General features: G+C 38.4%; 1 protein-coding gene across 1 annotated transcript in view; it reads right to left on the bottom strand.

Moving 5' to 3' along the window:
• The window catches only part of ANK3 (ankyrin 3), a 511843-nt gene extending 510911 nt beyond the window's left edge, over positions 1–932 (bottom strand). Inside the window, exon 1 of the mRNA XM_055137437.1 lies at positions 421–932. Coding sequence (XP_054993412.1) covers positions 421–483 — 63 coding nt within the window. The 5' untranslated portion in view covers positions 484–932. The remainder of the gene's footprint in view (positions 1–420) is intronic.
• Between the last annotated feature and the right edge of the window lie 17610 nt (positions 933–18542).

Raw genomic sequence — 18542 nt, forward strand, 5'->3', positions numbered from 1 at the left:
TAGGTTTCCCTGAGTTTAGCATACAAAATATGTGTTAAACATCTATACCATAATAATTCATTAGTAATTGTACCCTGTTGATTAACAAGCATTCTGGAAAATTTAAAGGGAAAAAAACACACCCACCCACATAATTAGGACATGTGTTTACTTAATAATCCTGAATATCACTATGAAAAAAACACCACTTCAGTGAAATCTAAATGACTATATTTAACTGTTTAAATATTTTAGCAATGTATCCCCAGTTGTGATGTTTTTCTCCAACACAGAACACACCCATTAATAGACAAGAAAAACAAAAGCATTCTGGTTCTAGCAGCTTCTTAAAATTCAGTCTCTGAAAAATCCACCTAAAGATCACTTCCTCCCCAGAGCCAGAGAACAATACCGAGAACATGTTGCTTATTCATTTCTTACCTTCTTTCCTTTCCTTTTTCTATGAGCAGGTTTTGCATTTTTTTCCTTTGGTTCTTCACTCATCTTCCCTTTGAATCAGGTGAGTTTATAAAAAGCAGGAGATCACCGCACGTATTCCAACATCCAAAACCACGACAAAGAGTCAAAGCATTGAGACCAAAGTCCATCTAGGGGTGCTCCCCGAGCAGGCAGTTGCAGCTTAAACCCAGCCCCTTCTAGCTGTCAGAGAGCCGGGAGCTGCTAATGTAGCCCTGTTCGGCTCTGCTAGAGAAGAAACTGGGTGTTCTCTACATCAAACAGTCAATTATTCTAGCGAAAATCAATATTTTAGCTTTTCATTTTAAACTAATCATTACCCTGAGATAAAATCTTGACAAGACTTTGTTGCTTCCACAGTGATTCCAGCCTGTAAGCAGTGGGGGAGAGAGAGAGAAAGGGAGAGAGAGAGAGACATACAAACACACATACACCCTCACACACACACACACACACACAGAGAGAGAGAGAGAGAGAGAGAGAGAGAGAGAGAGAGAGAAATAAGCTACAGTCTGCTGACAAGTCTCAGAAGCCTTCCCAGAGGCTGATTTGCTGCTTCTTGCAGGCTGGGAAGCAGAATGTAAATTGCTCTCTGCGCTGCTAAGCTCCCATCTGAACACATGTGTTGAATGCATCAGGGCATACCAGAGGAGGCGGCGTCCGAGAGTGATAAAAGATCAGGTTACTGGCTCATAAAAAACTCTCGATGATTCAAACAATAACAGAGACCCACTGCCACCATTATTTGTGAAACCAAGAGTTCAATTTCTGCATGATTACTTTTATATCTGATAAGTAAAAAATATGGGCAAATTGCCAACCTCCAAGCTACAGATTTCAGAAAAAGCTAATTACAGAACGCCCTAGACCCAATTTACCATCATTCATATTTAATCACTGCTTTGCTCCCATGTATATGCCAACCAATCAACCAGGACGTCCCCCGAGTGCTCGGGAGCTACTAAGAGCATAACTGCTATCTACGTGGCAGAAACATTCCGTGCTTTTCAACAGGGTTGAGGGCAGCGCTGCTCTCAGATCACATTACACTCCACGCTGCATGCCATTCTGAGCCCAAAGCTTCATGAAGGTTCTGGGTATCTGGAGGGGTTCCTATCTCAGTGCAAAGCTCCCTCGCCGTACCATACATTCATTGAAACATCAGCAAGTTGCTGTTGGGAGCTGCTACTGAAGCCTCTCGTGGAGAGTGCTCCATACACTCTGACTCAGGAAGAAACAAAGTTCTAAGAGCTACCATTGGGCAAGAGCGACTCAGTCTCTGAGCAGATAACTGAGACAGGTGTAACAAGTGGAAAGAAGAAAAGAAAGCCAAAATGCATGCTCCGGGGGGCCAGATTCTAGGAACAAATCATGTTGTCTCCTCCCTGTAATATTTTTATCCAGGAGAAAAGAGATTAAATTGATATAAAGCAGAGCCTTACAGAGAACAGCAAGTCACAAAAGAGCTCACTTTCAGTGAGCGGGGGAAGATTTAATGATGGTTTGAGGAAATGATGTTAAAGTACATGACCCAAAGGGAACTGTACAATACGATACGAAGGGCATTTCTGTCTAAAAGCAGGAAACATTCTTTTTTCTTACATCTCAAGTCATGAACTTCAAAGAACAGTGAGTACTATGGGAGATTGAGATGGCTTCTCTAGGACTGAGCAGGCCTAAAACAAGGGTGTAAATGGCCCCTTAAATAGCGACATGGGTTGATCAACTATGGATTAGCGACTGGAACTACTTCCTACTTGGAGGTTCCGTATTACCTAATGACAATACTACCTTAGGAAAACTGGGGTGCCCTGAATTGTGAATTATGTCAGGCATCTAAGCCCCTTCATTTCAAACTTCTGTTCAGACTCTGAACGTTTCCATTTCCTGCTGCAATTTCTCAATGTTGCGGTATCACAATAAATGATAGAAAATCATAATGTGAATTAAAATTCTAAAAAATAAATAAATAAAAGGAAATCATAATGTGGCAGAAAAAACCTTTCAACTTCTGCCATGATTCAATTTTCCCCATCTTCAAAATAAGAGAAATCTAAGAAAATGAGCAATAAATAATTTGCCATCTCTACTATTCATTACTTTACTCATGTGAATCTGGGTTGATTAATTATGGACCTTTTTAGAGAAAAGAATGACAGGTAGGCTTTATATAAATCCTGTATAAACTAAAAAATGTAAGTAGATGAACTGAAGTTAAATATCTAAATGTGGCATCCTTCACATCATAAAACAGTCAGTTCACTTGAAGCAAAATCCTGCTCTTTTTTAACATCGACAGTTTTAAACTGTAAAAGTATATTTAAATTGATAAAAATAAAAACTTAGAAAATCAATTAAGTAAAATATGATCGATAGGTAGTAGCTAAAAGTAATTGTCTCCCCGTTTGATTGATAAAGCATGATCATGAAGGTTTATACATACACATACACATACACACACACATTCACACACACATTTTTCATATGACAAGCAAATGTGCTCTCTGCTGGTTGTATGGAGAAAATCAGGACTTTAAAGAAGATTATATGTCAAAATTCTCTGAGATAGCCTTGTAGAAATGAATTATCCTTACTGATGAGGTGCTCATAAATCTGGATGAAAAGTATTTCAAGATGTCAACTATAAAATTATATCTGATTAAAATCGAGCTTTAAAAATATATTTTTTAAATGTGGTTTGTTTTTTGGGGGGAGGAAAGGGGTGGGCAGTGAGTGGTATACCCACAGTACTCTGGGATTACTCCTGGTAGGGGCTCTGGGCTATATTCCATGCTGAGAACTGAAAGCAAGGCAAGCACCTCCTATATAACCTCTCCATCCCTAAAATAAGTTAATTTTGTTTACTTAAATAACAAAATGCATCCAGCCATAATTTAGTACCAAAAAATTTAGTGATATATTTTTTAAGTTCATTTTCTGCCACTTGACAAGTTGTGCACATTTTAGAAAAAAATAATTGTATCTCTAAAAGTTTGTAAAGACTCTCTTATAGAAGTAAATGATAAAACATCACAAAATCAATATTAATTTCATTTCTAACAATATGAAATATACTCTACTCTTTAATATTGGCCAAATGTCATTTAATGATTAAATAATTAAAATAATTTAGACTTAATAAATAGAAAAACTATTCCTTATTATTATTGAATGGTGTTTCTTGTATTTGGACTCTAGAAATATACAGTCATAGAAATAGCATTTTTGACATGCCTAAGGTATATAAACACATTTTAAATTAAAATTGCTCTGGGTAAAAGAGCAATTTGAATGACTGAACAACAGCCTCGGGGTGGTAACTTATTCCAAAAAATATTAAATCTTACCTATTTCTAACGGTAATCTTCATCCCAAATTATAAAATTTTCCCAACACTTTGGTAACCAAAATTAAACCTAAGTAAAAACTTAAATGCTAAACACAGTGAGTTTATAAACCTGGAAATAAAACTCTCCTTTTGGTAAATTCACCAAAGAGGAAAACATAACTGGATTAGCATGCTCCCAAACATGCCGCCACAGAACTGGCTGCCCAATTAGCGTTACAGATAGAAACGATCATAAACTAGTTGATACATATCTACCGAGACAGTTCTATTTTTAAATTAAATAACTCGCATAAGAGGACAACAACGAGGGCCAAGTCAAGTCTCATAGAACAGATCTATTTTTAAAATGAAAGTGGCTTACCCTAGGAGAAAGAGCGGGGCAGAGGTTAAGAAGAAGCAGCACTGTTTAAGCTCTACTCTGCATAAGATTCACTTGAAAACATTAACATTTCTTATAATTTCTTGACTGGAATTAAAATACATTAAAGTAAAGGTTAAGAAGCACTTCCCAGTGAAGTTCAACAGAAATTCCTATATGAATAGACCAATTTTATTTTTAAGGTTAGGACGTCATGTACTTACTGTAAATTATACTGCTAGTTGGCAAGCTAGAGAAGTCGCTAAATCTCCCTAACAACATTCCCTTGATACCATTCACAAGACATCAATGTCTAAAATACTGGGAAAGTAAAGCCAAAAGTACAGGCAAATAAGTTACTTTCAGGAAACCTAGAATTTTAAGAGCTCTGGGTGAAACACTGAGATGATCTCTCTCCACCCACCTGTGCTTCTGACAGGAGGTCCTTGGGTTCATCCGACCAGCTGAGCTAGAACCTTACTCTAGATAGCAGAGTTAGAATCAGAAGTAGTTCTACCATTCCCTACTCTGAAGGCCTCTGTTTCCAGGACATCAGTATCTCCCAAGGAAGATAAAACGAATCCACTATGAGGACTGAAATAATGTTCAGTGGTGAGCAAACATGATGTCCATAGTTACACATTCATTCCAAATTAGGAAAAAATATATAACTAAAGATCTTATAGATCTCTTGATGCATCCCAGGGAAATGCCAGTTTGGTATTTACTTTGCCCTAAAGCCTTGAATTCTAGAAAAAAAAGAATCAGGAGAAAGAGTTAGAGTAGCTGACTCATATGATAAAATAGTCATTCTTCCTTGGGAGTTGACAGATGCTAACAATGGTCCTCGAGTTGCCCTTACCATCAGCTTCCAGCTAGCCTCCATCTCAAGCAATAAGACAGGAATCCCTAAATTTAAAGGGCATCCCTAGTGATGACTTACAAATCAAAAAATTATAGTATAATTTTAGATACCAAAACCATTGTTTTGTACAACAGCTTGATATCTAATGTGAATAAGAACACCTGATGAAACAAACTGTTCAAATTTCTAGTCTTTTTTTTGTGTCTTCACATGGAAAAAATGTGGCCAGTATACACCTGCTTTGAGCAACTGGAAATTCGGGTAAGGGGACTATTGTCTGCCATGGAGGCAGGGAGAGGGTGGGAAAAGGAGGGGTATACTGGGGATACTGGTAGTGGGGAATGTACAGTGGTGGAGGGATGGGTGTTTGATCATTGTGTGATTGTAACCCAAACATGAAAGCTTGTAACTATCTCACAGTGATTCAATAAAACTTAAAAAAAAAAAATTCAGGTAAGTGTGAGCATGAGGTAAAGATGTGAGCATAAACTGAGTCTGAAGTGTTCAGTACACTTCCAAATACATTCATGAATTTTGCAATACCCAATGTCCATCAGCGCTATTCATTAAAAACCTTTTATAAGATAGATTTATTTTTTAAAAATCTAGCTTAATTCTAAGGAACATTACCTGTGAAAGGAGTTTTGAAATGCTTATTGCATGTACAGTACATTGAAAGCACTCAGGCAGGGCAATAGCAGAGTTTCCTGTTCTGTCCTGAGTGCTCCTTCTTTCCTGATTATTCAGACATGGGCCCATTAAAAATATAATGATATGACCAAAATGTATTAGCAAAACAAGGAGAGATGGAATGTTCAAAGAGAGAGCATTGGCAAATGGTTGACTGGCTTTTATTTTCTTCCAGGAAACTTTGCATTTTCAATGATACGATTTCCTAAGCAGGGTAATTTTCTTTCACTAGCTAGCAATCTTGTGTAGAAACCAGGTGATATTTACACGCCAGCTACACATCCCTTTGTGAGCTGATGGACTGATGAGTCATTCCTTTCATCTTCCCCAAATCCATGTGCTTTACTTAATAACAATAGGAATCCTCATAGTTTGAGAGAACTATGGTGACAGGTCCTAAACATACTTCCTTGCTTTGTTAAAGATAATCCCCATTTGCATGTGGGAACTCCTCCTGGGTGGCACAGAACCATTTCCTCCTCAGAACCTCCAGTTCAGTTCTTCCCCTACTGCAAAACAAAGATAATCTCCAGCAATATTTATATTAAACAGCAATATTTATATTAAATTATTGAGGACGGTGGATGCTTGAGCTAGGGGGACAACTCAAAGAGTCTGTCCACTTGCCTGGCATGAACTGGGCCCCAGAATAAAGATGTCCAGCACCAAATGAACCTCCCCAGTCCCTCAGGACTTAGTCCCTGGTGGCCCCTAACACTGCTGGGAGGCCCCAAAACAAAACAAAACAAAACAACTATGGATGTTTATCTTGAATGATTCACACCCACTATGTTTCTCCTTCAGGCCTGCAAGTTTCTCTTTTTTGATCATATTTCAAATTTTTTATTGACTGAGATTCTGTCGTTTACAATATTGTTAGCACTGGTTTCTCATGCACAGAATTCCATCACAAGTTCTCTTAAAGTGAGGAATTCCAGGACAACGTAAATCCTTTTCTCATCTTCAAATGACTTTTAAATACTATGGTTTAGACACAAAAGTCTGATGTTAATTCTGAATAATTTAGATCAGAGTTTCTAAACCCAAGGCCATATGACCTTTTGTGGGCACACAGGATACTCCAAGGTGTGCAGAGGTGAAAATCGCATGAATGTGGGGTCACAATATGAGACTAAGCAGCCAAATGGTAAGATGAGGGAGTTATAGGAAAAACACAAGATTAGAAGGGGGATATAGTACAAAAAGAAGAAAACATTAGAAAATACTGACATGTAAGACAAAGTGAAATGATTCAGAAAATCATCCCAGGATGGGCCGTGAGAATACTATTCCTCTAGAATTTATAATTCACTGCTATTCTAAACATTCCTAATGGTATTTAGAAATATATTTTTACTTATACCATCACCACCATAAATTAGCATCTTTTATAATATTTGCCAACTTGACCGGAAAATTTATTTTAGTACCCTAATTAGCATTGCTTTGAGATAAAAGTTTATCTCATGTCCACAAATCACTTTCACTTATTTTGTGAATTTCACTGTTTGCAACCATCCCCAAATCTACCACAATAATCAATGAAGAGGAATTTAATATGGGGACTGCAAAGCAGAGGACTGGACACCACACTGTATTCTAAATCAGAATAAAAAGTGAATAAGTGATTGTAGCTCTGTTGTCCCGTTGTTCATCAATTTGCTCGAGTGGGCACCAGTAACATCTCCAGAATAAATGATTAAGACCCCAAAAACATGTTACTTTCTTTTCTTGGGGGGGCAGGGTAGGTTGGAGGGTACTCCACATCCAGCAGTGCTCAGGGCTTACTACTGGCTCTGTGCTCAGGGATCACTCCTGGCAGGGTACGGGGAACCATATGCAGTGCCAGGGATCGAATCCTGGTTGGCCATGTGCAAGACAAACACCCACCCTCTGTACCATCTCTCTGGCCCCCATATATATGTTACCGTATGAGAGCTAGCACATGTACAATGTTTTCTGTATACCATTTTTATTTCACTCAAACCCAGCAGTGTGATAATAAACATATCTAATTTCCACTGCTTTCTAAACCCCTATATGAAGTATTTTTTAAAATAACGAAAGGTGTTGTTTTTTTCTTTTTGGATCACACCTGGCGATGCACAGGGATTACTCCTGGCTCTGCACTCAGGAATTACCCCTGGCCGTGCTCAAGGGACCATATGGGATGCTGGGAATCGAACCTGGGTCGACTGCGTGCAAGGCAAATGCCCTACCCACTGTGCTATCTCTCCAGCCCCTAACAAAAGTTTTTTGTATAGACTAAGGTTAACTTGACTCAATTATTCCTTATGATATGTTTCTGCCGAAAATTTTTTTATTCTCTGGGGTTATTTGTTGTAATTTTCTACAGCGTTATTAAGTAAGTAGTCCAGGGAACAGATAAGATTGAGCAGTTAGGCATGTACTGGGTCCAAGTTCGATTCCCAGCACCACGTGGTCCCCTGAGCATTGCTGGATGCAGCCGTCAAGGCCCTGAGCACTGCTGGGGTGGTCTAAGTACTCCTGGCACTGTAAACCCCAAGCAACATCACATCCTTGGGCTCCTGAGCTGATCCCATGGCCTGTTTGGGAGAATTTCACTGCTGGCGCCCTCACACTTTCTGAACACTGCTTGGGAGGCACCGCCCTACAAGCTGCTGCCAAATGAAAGCATTCCAAACAACATCAGGGAGGCAGACAGTCTTCGTATTCAGCCCTTGAAACACTATTAAAAAAAAAAATCATGTAAGCAAATTCTGCTTTTATACTAACATTGACTACAAACCTAAAGATATTCATCTAGATACTGAAAGGTTCCAAAAATAAGTGGCAGCATGCTTTCTCAGGGTATCTGGCCTCAGCCAGCTGAGTAAGCATTGATTAGGCTTGAAGAATTGGGGGAAATTCTACTACCCAGAGATCTCAGAGGATGGAAGCATGCTCTGCCTATGGGAGGTCAAGGTTCAACACCTAGCACCACGTGGTCCCCCAGTCTCATCAGCCGTCCCAGGAGTAGCCTCTGAGTAAGGCGAGGTGGGACCCAGAAAGAGGAAAGATACAGAAAATAAATTATCTACAAGCTTATACATTCCACCAAAGGAGAAAAAATAGAATATGCAAGGATGATCACATCTATGTTCAGACAAACTTTTATCAGTTTTGAAAATACTACATTCCATACTGTGATATATGCTGAGGCAAATAAAGCCAGCTGTCTCTGCAAGTCACTGCAATAATGCTGTGTCATCACATGTGTCTTTCCTAAGAGGCAGCACAGGGCCTGGTCCAGAGGAGGTGCTTCGTTAATTGTACCTGGATTAACCAAAGACAGAATTCTGGATACCTGTAACATCTCAGGTACTGTCACAGCATGTCAAATTGCGATACGATCTTTGAATGGGATTGGTATGGGAGAACATACTGACGCTAAGATGTCAGCAGGCTGCCTCTGACACAGCATGGAAATATAAAGGATTTTGTGGAGGGTTGTTTTTGTTTTATTGTTTTGGAGTTTTAAGCTATAGCTGGCGATGCTCAGGGGCTACACCTAGCTTGTGCTTAGGGCCACTCTTGGTGGTGCTCAGGGGACCGTGAGGTGCCGGAGATCACAGTCAGGGCTACTTCAATCACAGTAGATGCTCCAGTTCCTTAGGCCGATTAGGCCGTCACCCTGGCCCAAGATACAGTTTTGATTTCTTTCTCTCCCTTTTCCCTTGGCCCCTTTCCTCCCAACTTCCAACCTCTCTCCACTAGGCTCTCACTTGGGGCTTGGAGAAGATGAGAGGGAGACTGAGAACCAGAGTAAGGAGACAGTGAGTCAATTATTGGTGTTTTTAAAGAAAAATATTTAATGGATTACTACGAAGGCGGTAACAGTTACTTCAAAACTACATCATCAAAATGTTCTCAGAATTTTAAATGCTAAAGAATTCACTCACTATAGCAAATTAATATTATAAAGTATACCCAATAGTAATTCCAAGCTTGTATGTAACCTGTTTTTTTTTTCCCAACCAATAATAAGCTTAAAAGATATGTAAAGGGGCTGGAGTGATAGCACAGCGGGTAGGGCATTTGCCTTGCACGCAGTCGACCCAGGTTCGATTCCCAGCATCCCATATGGTCCCTTGAGCACCGCCAGGGGTAATTCCTGAGTGCAGAGCCAGGAGTGACCCCTGTGGATCACCAGGTGTGATCCAAAAAGCAAATATAAGTATATATATATATAAAATTAATAACACAGTCTGATAATTGGCAACCTTCCTGAGTCATTTTTATTGACCTTGCGATTATTTCCTCAATCTTCTTCCTTCCTATCTTTTTGTCTAGACTCAATAAATCCCTAATGGGTTAGGAGTACCCCTTCCCTAAACAGTTCGATGGTACATTAAGTATATCATGATGATAGTTCAAGGGGACAAGGTGGAGCATGTGCCTAAATATGAAGACATGCTAGCCCTAAGCACAATCCCTGGCAACACAGGCTTTCCTGCAGTGCTGAGTGGGGCCTGGTGGCTTACTGGGACACCTGAACACCACTGGGAATGGACCCCTTTAAAAAATTAATTATATATATACATATATTTTGAGGCGAGCGTTGGGGTTTGGCGGAGAGATAACACAGCAGGTAAGCCAGGAGTAAGCCCTGAGCATAGCTCGGCATGGCTAAATAAACAAATAAATAAACAAATAAATTTTAAAAAGATATTCCACCTAGTATTTGCCAATCAGAAATATGCACCACAGAGAAAAGATCGTCAGGACCCAGCTGGGCTGGTCACCATCAAATCTCCAGGTCTCTTGTGTAGCTCTGGACAAGCCTCAACTGTTTCTTGACTTGACTCTAGATTTCTAAATGAAGGAACACTTAGATGTACTCCATGATCTCAAAAAGTTCTTTTTTAGTTCTAAAATTCTCTAATTCTGTGACAGTCTCTATATAGCAGCTAGCATTACCCTAACGAATGCAGAAATTAGTACCTTCAAGTGAGGTGCTGCCATAACAAATATCTAAAATTGGCCTAGTAGCCAGGAAGCAGGCAGCAAGAAAACGGATGCTGAAGGTTGCAAATCTGGGGGTTCATGGTGCATATAAAGGTAAAACAGTGACAACTTGATAGGATGACTACATGTAGCTATGCCAGAATAGTGCACATGTGCTGTTTATTACTAATGCCATTTAGTGAAGTTTTGTTGTTCTTAAAAAAGTGATGGCCTTGGTAAAAAAAAAAACTTTTTATGAAAAAATGATTGGGGTAGAGAAAGTCTATAAATTTGGGCACTTGAAAGTGGGAAAAATGGAATGCTGTAATACCTCAGGCAGTAAGAGAGAAGCCTGAGTTTGAGGGATAAAGTCCCATTAACAGTCAGCCATGGGGCTGAGATCAAATCAGATAGATGATCTTTTCCCCATACTAATTCCATTGGCCTGAAAGTCAAACTTAAATGAGTGATACAATCAAGGAGATAAGGAAGCAAAGATAATAATAATTGCTTTAGTAAGCAAAAGATAGTAATGAATCTCCAAAGTAATGTTTCAACTTGTAAAGAATCAAACTTAAATGTATTTATATTTACATACACTATTACATATATACTGTTTATATTTATTTACATATCATATACATATATATACACATACACATATATATGTATCTTTAGCATGGCATCATTTTTAGAGTCACTTACAATGTGTAAAGTAATAAAAAAATGAATAAAAATGAATCCTTCCAAAAGTGGAGGGAAGGATCACAGAGAGCAACTGATCATGGCTGTCTGCAGCAACAGAGGCAAAGTCAAGTGTAATCCAGGAATTCACTCGCCATAGCAAAATGATCTTGTAATGTATACCCAAGTACTCGAATGTATTTCGAAGTTTGTATGTAACCTGTTGGTTTTTTTTCCAACCAATAAAAAAAATGAGATAATCTTCCTTTAAGTTTTCACAATTTAGGTCTTCCTCAACAATTTTTAACTGCTACTTGAATTTTGTGAAAATAGTTGACACAGTATTTGAATCACAACTTTTTGGCTTCTTTGTTTACTTTGAATGGACTTTTTAAAAAGAATATATTTTAAATTGCATTTTAGAAAACTTAATTCATTTTCATTTTCTCTATATCTTTTTCCAGGCGAGGTTCTGAGAATAGTACAAAGCTGTAGGATAAAAAATTTAACTCTTGGCATCCATTAACGTTATTTAGTCACGGTTTCAGTCCATTTCAGTAGCTCCAGTCCACACGTGGCAGTTATGCATGAAGATTGTGGCGTGAGTGCGTATGTGATAAGAATGTAAAAGGCACACAGTAACCCTAAGAACTTTAAAGATGAAAATACGTCAATACATTTAAGTTTTTTGTTATATGCTGAAATTTTACTATGCTGGATGAATGTTAGCTTAAAATTAATTTTATTTTAATTCATTTTATTTATGAATCTACTAGCAAATTTCAAATTATACAGGTGACTTGTGATTTACATTACATTTCTACTCAATGATGATGATGACTGAAGATTTTACATAGACAAATTGACAACATTGTCATGGTTTGAGGAAGTTAAAAAAAATGAAAATCCATATAAGCCACAACAACAACAAAAATGTTTATGTGCTTGGTACTTGTGTCTTAAAATAGCCAGTTGGCAATGGGAAGATAGGAATAGTCTGTATATAAATATCAGCCTTGTACCTTCCACATAGCAATGTTTAAAGAGACTTTTTTATTGCAAATGATGCTTAAAGTGAGGTTGTGCAATGTAGAATTTAGAATCACATTTTATAGTATTCATTGTTCATTTCTAGAATTTAAAACTGTATGAGGGCTTTGGAGTGTGGTATAGTTTGTGATCACTCCCAGAGGTGCTTGGGAGAAAACGCAGCACCAAGGGTGCACTTTAGTCCTTTCAGCTATCTGTCTGGCATCAAAAATCACACAAGCTTTTCAAAAACACCCGAACTAATCTACTGAATGTTCACAACACTATAATCCTTATCTGATTACACCCACAGAAATAAATGTTTTCCCCATTTTAAAATAAAGACACTTGTTAAAGTACAGAAATTCAAAACCGCGCGGCCGCTACTGCGGCCGCACAACCTTATTTGTCTTCACAGTAGGTCTGAATCTAGTGGGGTACTCCTAACAACAATAGTGAGGTTTGTGTTGAAATATTGAATGTAACCAAAGTAAACATAATGTAAAATGAAACTTATCAGTTACAAGGTAGGGGGTTGGGGGGCGGGATGGGAGGTGTACTGTGTGGTTTTTTTTTTTTTTTTGGTGGTGGTATATGGGCACTGGTGACGGGATGGTTGTTTCAGCATTGTATAACTGAGACCTAAGCCTGAAAGCATTGTAATCTTCCACACTGTGATTTAATAAAATAAAATTTTTTAAAAAAGACACTTGGGAGAGAAACACTAAAATAACCAGTCTAAGGTAGATGGTTAGTAAACAGCAAAAATGTAAAGCCAAGCAGTCAGGCCTAGTTTTCAGCCATATGCAACACTATCTCTCCAATAAATATATAGCCACATGCAATACTGCCTCTGAAATGGCTAAAGCTTCCACAAATAGTCAAAAGAAATAATAACATGGAGCAGATGCAATTCAAAAAATTAATCATAAAAGAATGTGACCATTTTCACTCCTAGCTTTGTATTTCCCAGGATTGGAAAGTACCTACTTGCCAGACGTTAACAGTCATCAGTTTATTTGGAAGAGGAGATGATGAGTTAGGTGTATTATTTCTAACCTCCACTGGGTTCATTAAAACGAAACACATGTTAAAAACTACTTCCAAGGGGCCGGAGCGATAGCACAGCGGGTAGGGCGTTTGCCTTGCACGCGGCCGACCCGGGTTCGATCCCCGGCATCCCATATGGTCCCCCAAGCACCGCCAGGAGTAGTTCCTGAGTGCAAAGCCAGGAGTAACCCCTGAGCATTGCTGGGTGTGACCCAAAAAAAGCAAAAAAAAAAAAAAAAAAAAAAAAAAAAAAAAAAAACTACTTCCAAGGGGCTGGAGTGATAGCACAGCGGGTAGGGTGTTTGCCTTGCACGCGGCCAACCCGGGTTCGATTCCCAGCATCCCATATGGTCCCCTGAGCACCGCCAGGAGTGTGACCCAAAAAGCAAAACAAAACAAAACAAAACAACCTACTTCCAGAGCTGGAGAGAGAGTTCAGGAGTTAAGGAATATGCCTTGCATGCAGCTGACTCTAGTCCAATCTCTGGCCACTCATGGTTCCAGGGGACAATCCTGAGCATAGACTGACAACTAGGACTAGCCCCTGAGCACTACTCTGTGTGCTCCCCAAAAACAAACAGACCCAAAAAAAAAAAACCACATGAATGAAAACCTGAATTTCCTTCCCAGGGTGTTCTGCCTTCTCTCTGAACTCACTATAAAGAGAATTAAGTACCTGAGCTCTGACAGAAATATAAAACACAACTGCAGGGCACAATACAGTGCCAGCTTTTTCATGTCATGAATATAATTCTTTAATCCATAATCGTTGTGTGTGAGTGGTGTGTGTGTGTGTGTGTGTATAACTGTAATCTTTGACTCAAAAGCCATTTCAGTGAAAGCACTTACTTATACATTAAAGATTGATTATCTGAAGCCAATATTCCATCTGCTCTAAAATACAAATTTGGATAAGTTACATGTAGATCTAGTCCCACTGAGGATTTCTTTTTTTTTTTTCTTTTTGGGTCACACCCAGCAATGCACAGGGGTCAATCCTGGCTCATGCACTCAGGAATCACCCCTGGCGGTGCTCAGGGGACCATATGGGATGCTGGGGATCGAACCCGGGTCGGCCGCATGCAAGGCAAACGCCCTACCCGCTGTGCTATCACTCCAGCCCAAGGATTTCTTTCTTATATAATGGCATTGGGTAAGTGATTAACACTCAGAGAGAAAATGATGTGGGGGAAGGGAGGTGGGACTCCCAAGTGTGCTCTGGACCTCTGGCAACCCCTCCTAGAATTTTGTGACCAACCAGGTGGGAGGTTCAAGATACAAATGGAGTCCAAAGATTCAGTAGTGTTAAAGTACCCTGTGATAACAGGGATTACTTGGGCCACCCTGGTAGTGCTGAGGGCTTCAGAGCCTAGTGATGCCCTGGATCACTGCATACAAAGCAAGACCCTAAACCCACTGTATCTCTGGTCCCTCCCCATCAAGAAAAGTTTTTAACTAAAGTATATTGAAGACTTATCTGTGTTTTTTATTTTCCATGGGATATGGGAGCATATGAAAGCAGGAGCTATAGCATGCAGAGACGAGAACAGCCGGGGGCCAATCACTGGACGGTCACTGGTAACTTTCACTTCCATTAAACTGACCACTTTTAATTGTTCAACCTATGTCACCTGATCCTTTTGGAGTTTTAAAACAAATCCATTCATTTCCGTGAAAGATTTAAATAACATCTTCTAAGAAACTGAATCACCACATCTACTGATTTTTTTAAGTCTTATTTTTTTCAAACATGTGTTATGAAGTCATCCATCATCATACTATTTTTAAAATGGTGTTGTTAATAGATTAAAAATAATTCTTTTTTGCATTTTGCCCATAAGGCTAGGGGATCTGTCTCTTTTGACATTGACTGAACTATCCATATAAAATAAAATACAAAGATTGAATTTGTCTTACAGATCCTTGCCAATTTGCGGCCTGCGTTTTATCTGCAGAAAATTTCTATTCATCAAAAGTATTTTTAGTCCAGGTATATCTTTGGACTAGGTAGGATGTCAGAGCAAGAGCCTCACTATGATGAGGCCCTGGATGCTTAGAAAGGTTAGCACTGATTTTACCTGAGAAATGCACATTCTCTCAAATTTTCCTGCAATCACCTCACAGAGGATGGTAATTGCCCTTTTTAGGTAATCATTAGCAATCACAGACTGATTCTAGCTTAATGTTCTCTTAGATTTTCATTACTTCCAAGAAAGTAAGGACACACTGTAATCTCTGTTGTCTGAGAGACTAGAACATTTACGAGAAAGAAATAAAGCACTCATATTTAATAAAGACTATAGGGTCTGTTGAATCAAATATAGCCTTAGAGGATCAAAAAAATTATAGGTAAAAACCTTCTCCATTTTCTTTCCCAGACATATTTCCAAGAAGAAAGTCAAAGAACCTAAGAGACAAGGGAGGGCAGATTGACAGTTCTTGCTGAATATTTTCTTTCCACAAAATCCATCAACTTGCAGTCCTTTGCCTTTTTAATATTCCTAGCAGCAGGCTTGCAAAATCATGTATAGCATTCCTGCTACGAGGCTCGGTGGGGGGAATAAAAAGGAAAAAAAATGAGAAAAATACACGAATTTTTACCAAACATTAATAAAGACCACAATTCAGAAAAGAATATAACACTTCTGAGATTATCAATTTTGCACATGTATATTTGTTCTACATACTGTGTGTTCTCTTAATAATTAGATACTGAAATTGTTCAGAATGGAAAAACAAATGCCTGAAATAGATCTTTAACAAGCTGTGAAATGGCTGAACACCCAACATAATGAAACACTGAAATTAAAATCTGCCACCAAAAAATTCATTGTTGATAAGAGCTATATTTTATGTGTCAAAAACACTTGTTGTAACCAAACATTAAATTATCCAGTACCTTTTCACAGTCATGAATGCACTGTGAACTCTTCAAACAAATTCATACTTCTATACTGTGTCTAATTTTCCAGATTATCTAGTCTCTAAACATGATGAAGTCTTGGAACAAAATGATGGTAGATTTTTCCACAGATTTTTCACTGGAGGTGCTAATGTTTTTAATATAAAATTAACAGAATTCAAACATGATCTACATCCTTAATATCCCACATACAGAAGTACATGTTGAAACTAGTAAGTTATGGGAAAACTGTTTAATTTTTTAAAAAATCCAACCTATATGAAAAGACTCACTCTGAATATGGATATTCTTATGCTTAAAAAAACCTATTTAAATATACCATTGAAACTTCTACCAGGATTCTCACCAACAAAGTGAACTTAAATAAAATAAAATAACTAAATAGTGTTCATTTACAAGATTCTAGCAGACCAAGAGACAGGAAACTCAAAACTCAAATCAGCTATATAAGCCAAACTATTTACATTAAAAATTTGCCTGTATGTTATATAGCAGAATCCATTCTGAATATGAAAATACAGGCATCTGTGTATCCTTTAAAAGTTTTTAGCATCCCCTATCACCCAAATTTAATATGAACAGATCAGCTGCCATTTTACATATTTCCTGCACCAAGAAAATAGAACTCAAATTTATCTCAGATATCTATCAACATTTATCAAGGAAAATCCTTAAGAATTTTTTCTCCTACCAAAGATGTGCATTCTCCTTCTCATTTTTAACAGCCAAATCAGGAACTGCAACTGAGAAACACAGTGAATAAAAGACTCCAAAATATCACAGTGTGAATATATTTTAAGTAATTGTTAGCTTGTTTAACTGATGTCAGTACACCTTGGTACTTGCATACTGTCAATGCACTCACACATTTTTGATCTACACAGTTGTCTGGATTCAACAGCATCTCTCTTCAGGGCCCTTTGTAAGTTTTCCAATAACATTAATAAAGTGATATTAACAATCTCTCATTATAACAGAAGATCCAGAATATATGCTGTCATTTCCACTTTTGGCACTTTCCATAAGGTATTTGATCCCTATCATTAAATTCAATACACTTCCATAAAAAATCAGTTCAAGTCCCAAAACCTACAATATTCCTCAAGGTTGATTTCAAAATCCTATTGTATGCTCTCTTGGCATGTTAACCGTCAGAAGCATACACATAAAGAATGCAAGATAAATCATGAGTCGAACTTCTATTCCATAAGCAGATTTATTCTTTTTCTTTGTTTTGGGGGTGGGGGGGTTGTTTTTAAGCCACATCCAGCAATGCTTAAAGTTTACACCTGGTTATGCATTTAGGAATTATTCTGGCAGTTCTCAGAGGACCATATGGATGGGATGCCAGGGATAGAACCTGGGTCAGCTGTGTGCAAAGCAACTGCCCTACCAGCTATACTGTCTATCCAGCCCAAAGAGATTTCTTTTTTTATTTGGGGGGGGGGGCAGGTGTACACCTGGATACTCCTGGATCTGCACTCAGGAATAATTATAATTCCCAATGGGCTCAGGGGACCATATGGGATGCCTGGGATCAAACCCATGTAGGACACGTGCAAGGACGGAGGGATTTATTCCTGGGGTAAGGACTGCTTCACTGTCATCTTTATACTTCTAATTACCCTCCCATTTTTAAATAAAGCCCTCAACTTTATTAAAAGGCAGGGGTATACCAGGGATACTGGTGGTGGGGAATGTGCACTGGTGGAGGGATGGGTGTTTGATCACTGTGTGATTGTAATCCAACATGAAAGCGTGTAACTATCTTACAGTGATTCAATAAAATTTAAAAAATATTTATGAAGTTATGTTCTACCCTGAATAATTTCTATATAATAAAGACCACTGGCTTATTTTTAGCATCAAAAAACATTAAAATAATTCATAATGGTAAATTTCACTTCTTTTTATTTTTTTATTCACATATTATGCAAATGTAAATAGGACTGTTGTCCTGATTTCTCTTTCTGCCAGCTTTATATCTGGATATACAAAATGCAACAAATTTTAATCACCTTACTATAGTTCTTGGACTGGAACAATAGTACAGCAGGTAGGGTGTTTGCCTTGCACACAGCCGACCTGGGTTCAATTCCTCCGTCCCTGTCAGAGAGACTGGCAATCTACCAAGAGCATCCTGCCTTCACAGCAGAGCCTGGCAAGCTAC

This window comes from Sorex araneus, chromosome 5, assembly GCF_027595985.1.
Source record: "Sorex araneus isolate mSorAra2 chromosome 5, mSorAra2.pri, whole genome shotgun sequence".
In the NCBI taxonomy this organism is placed as follows: domain Eukaryota; kingdom Metazoa; phylum Chordata; class Mammalia; order Eulipotyphla; family Soricidae; genus Sorex; species Sorex araneus.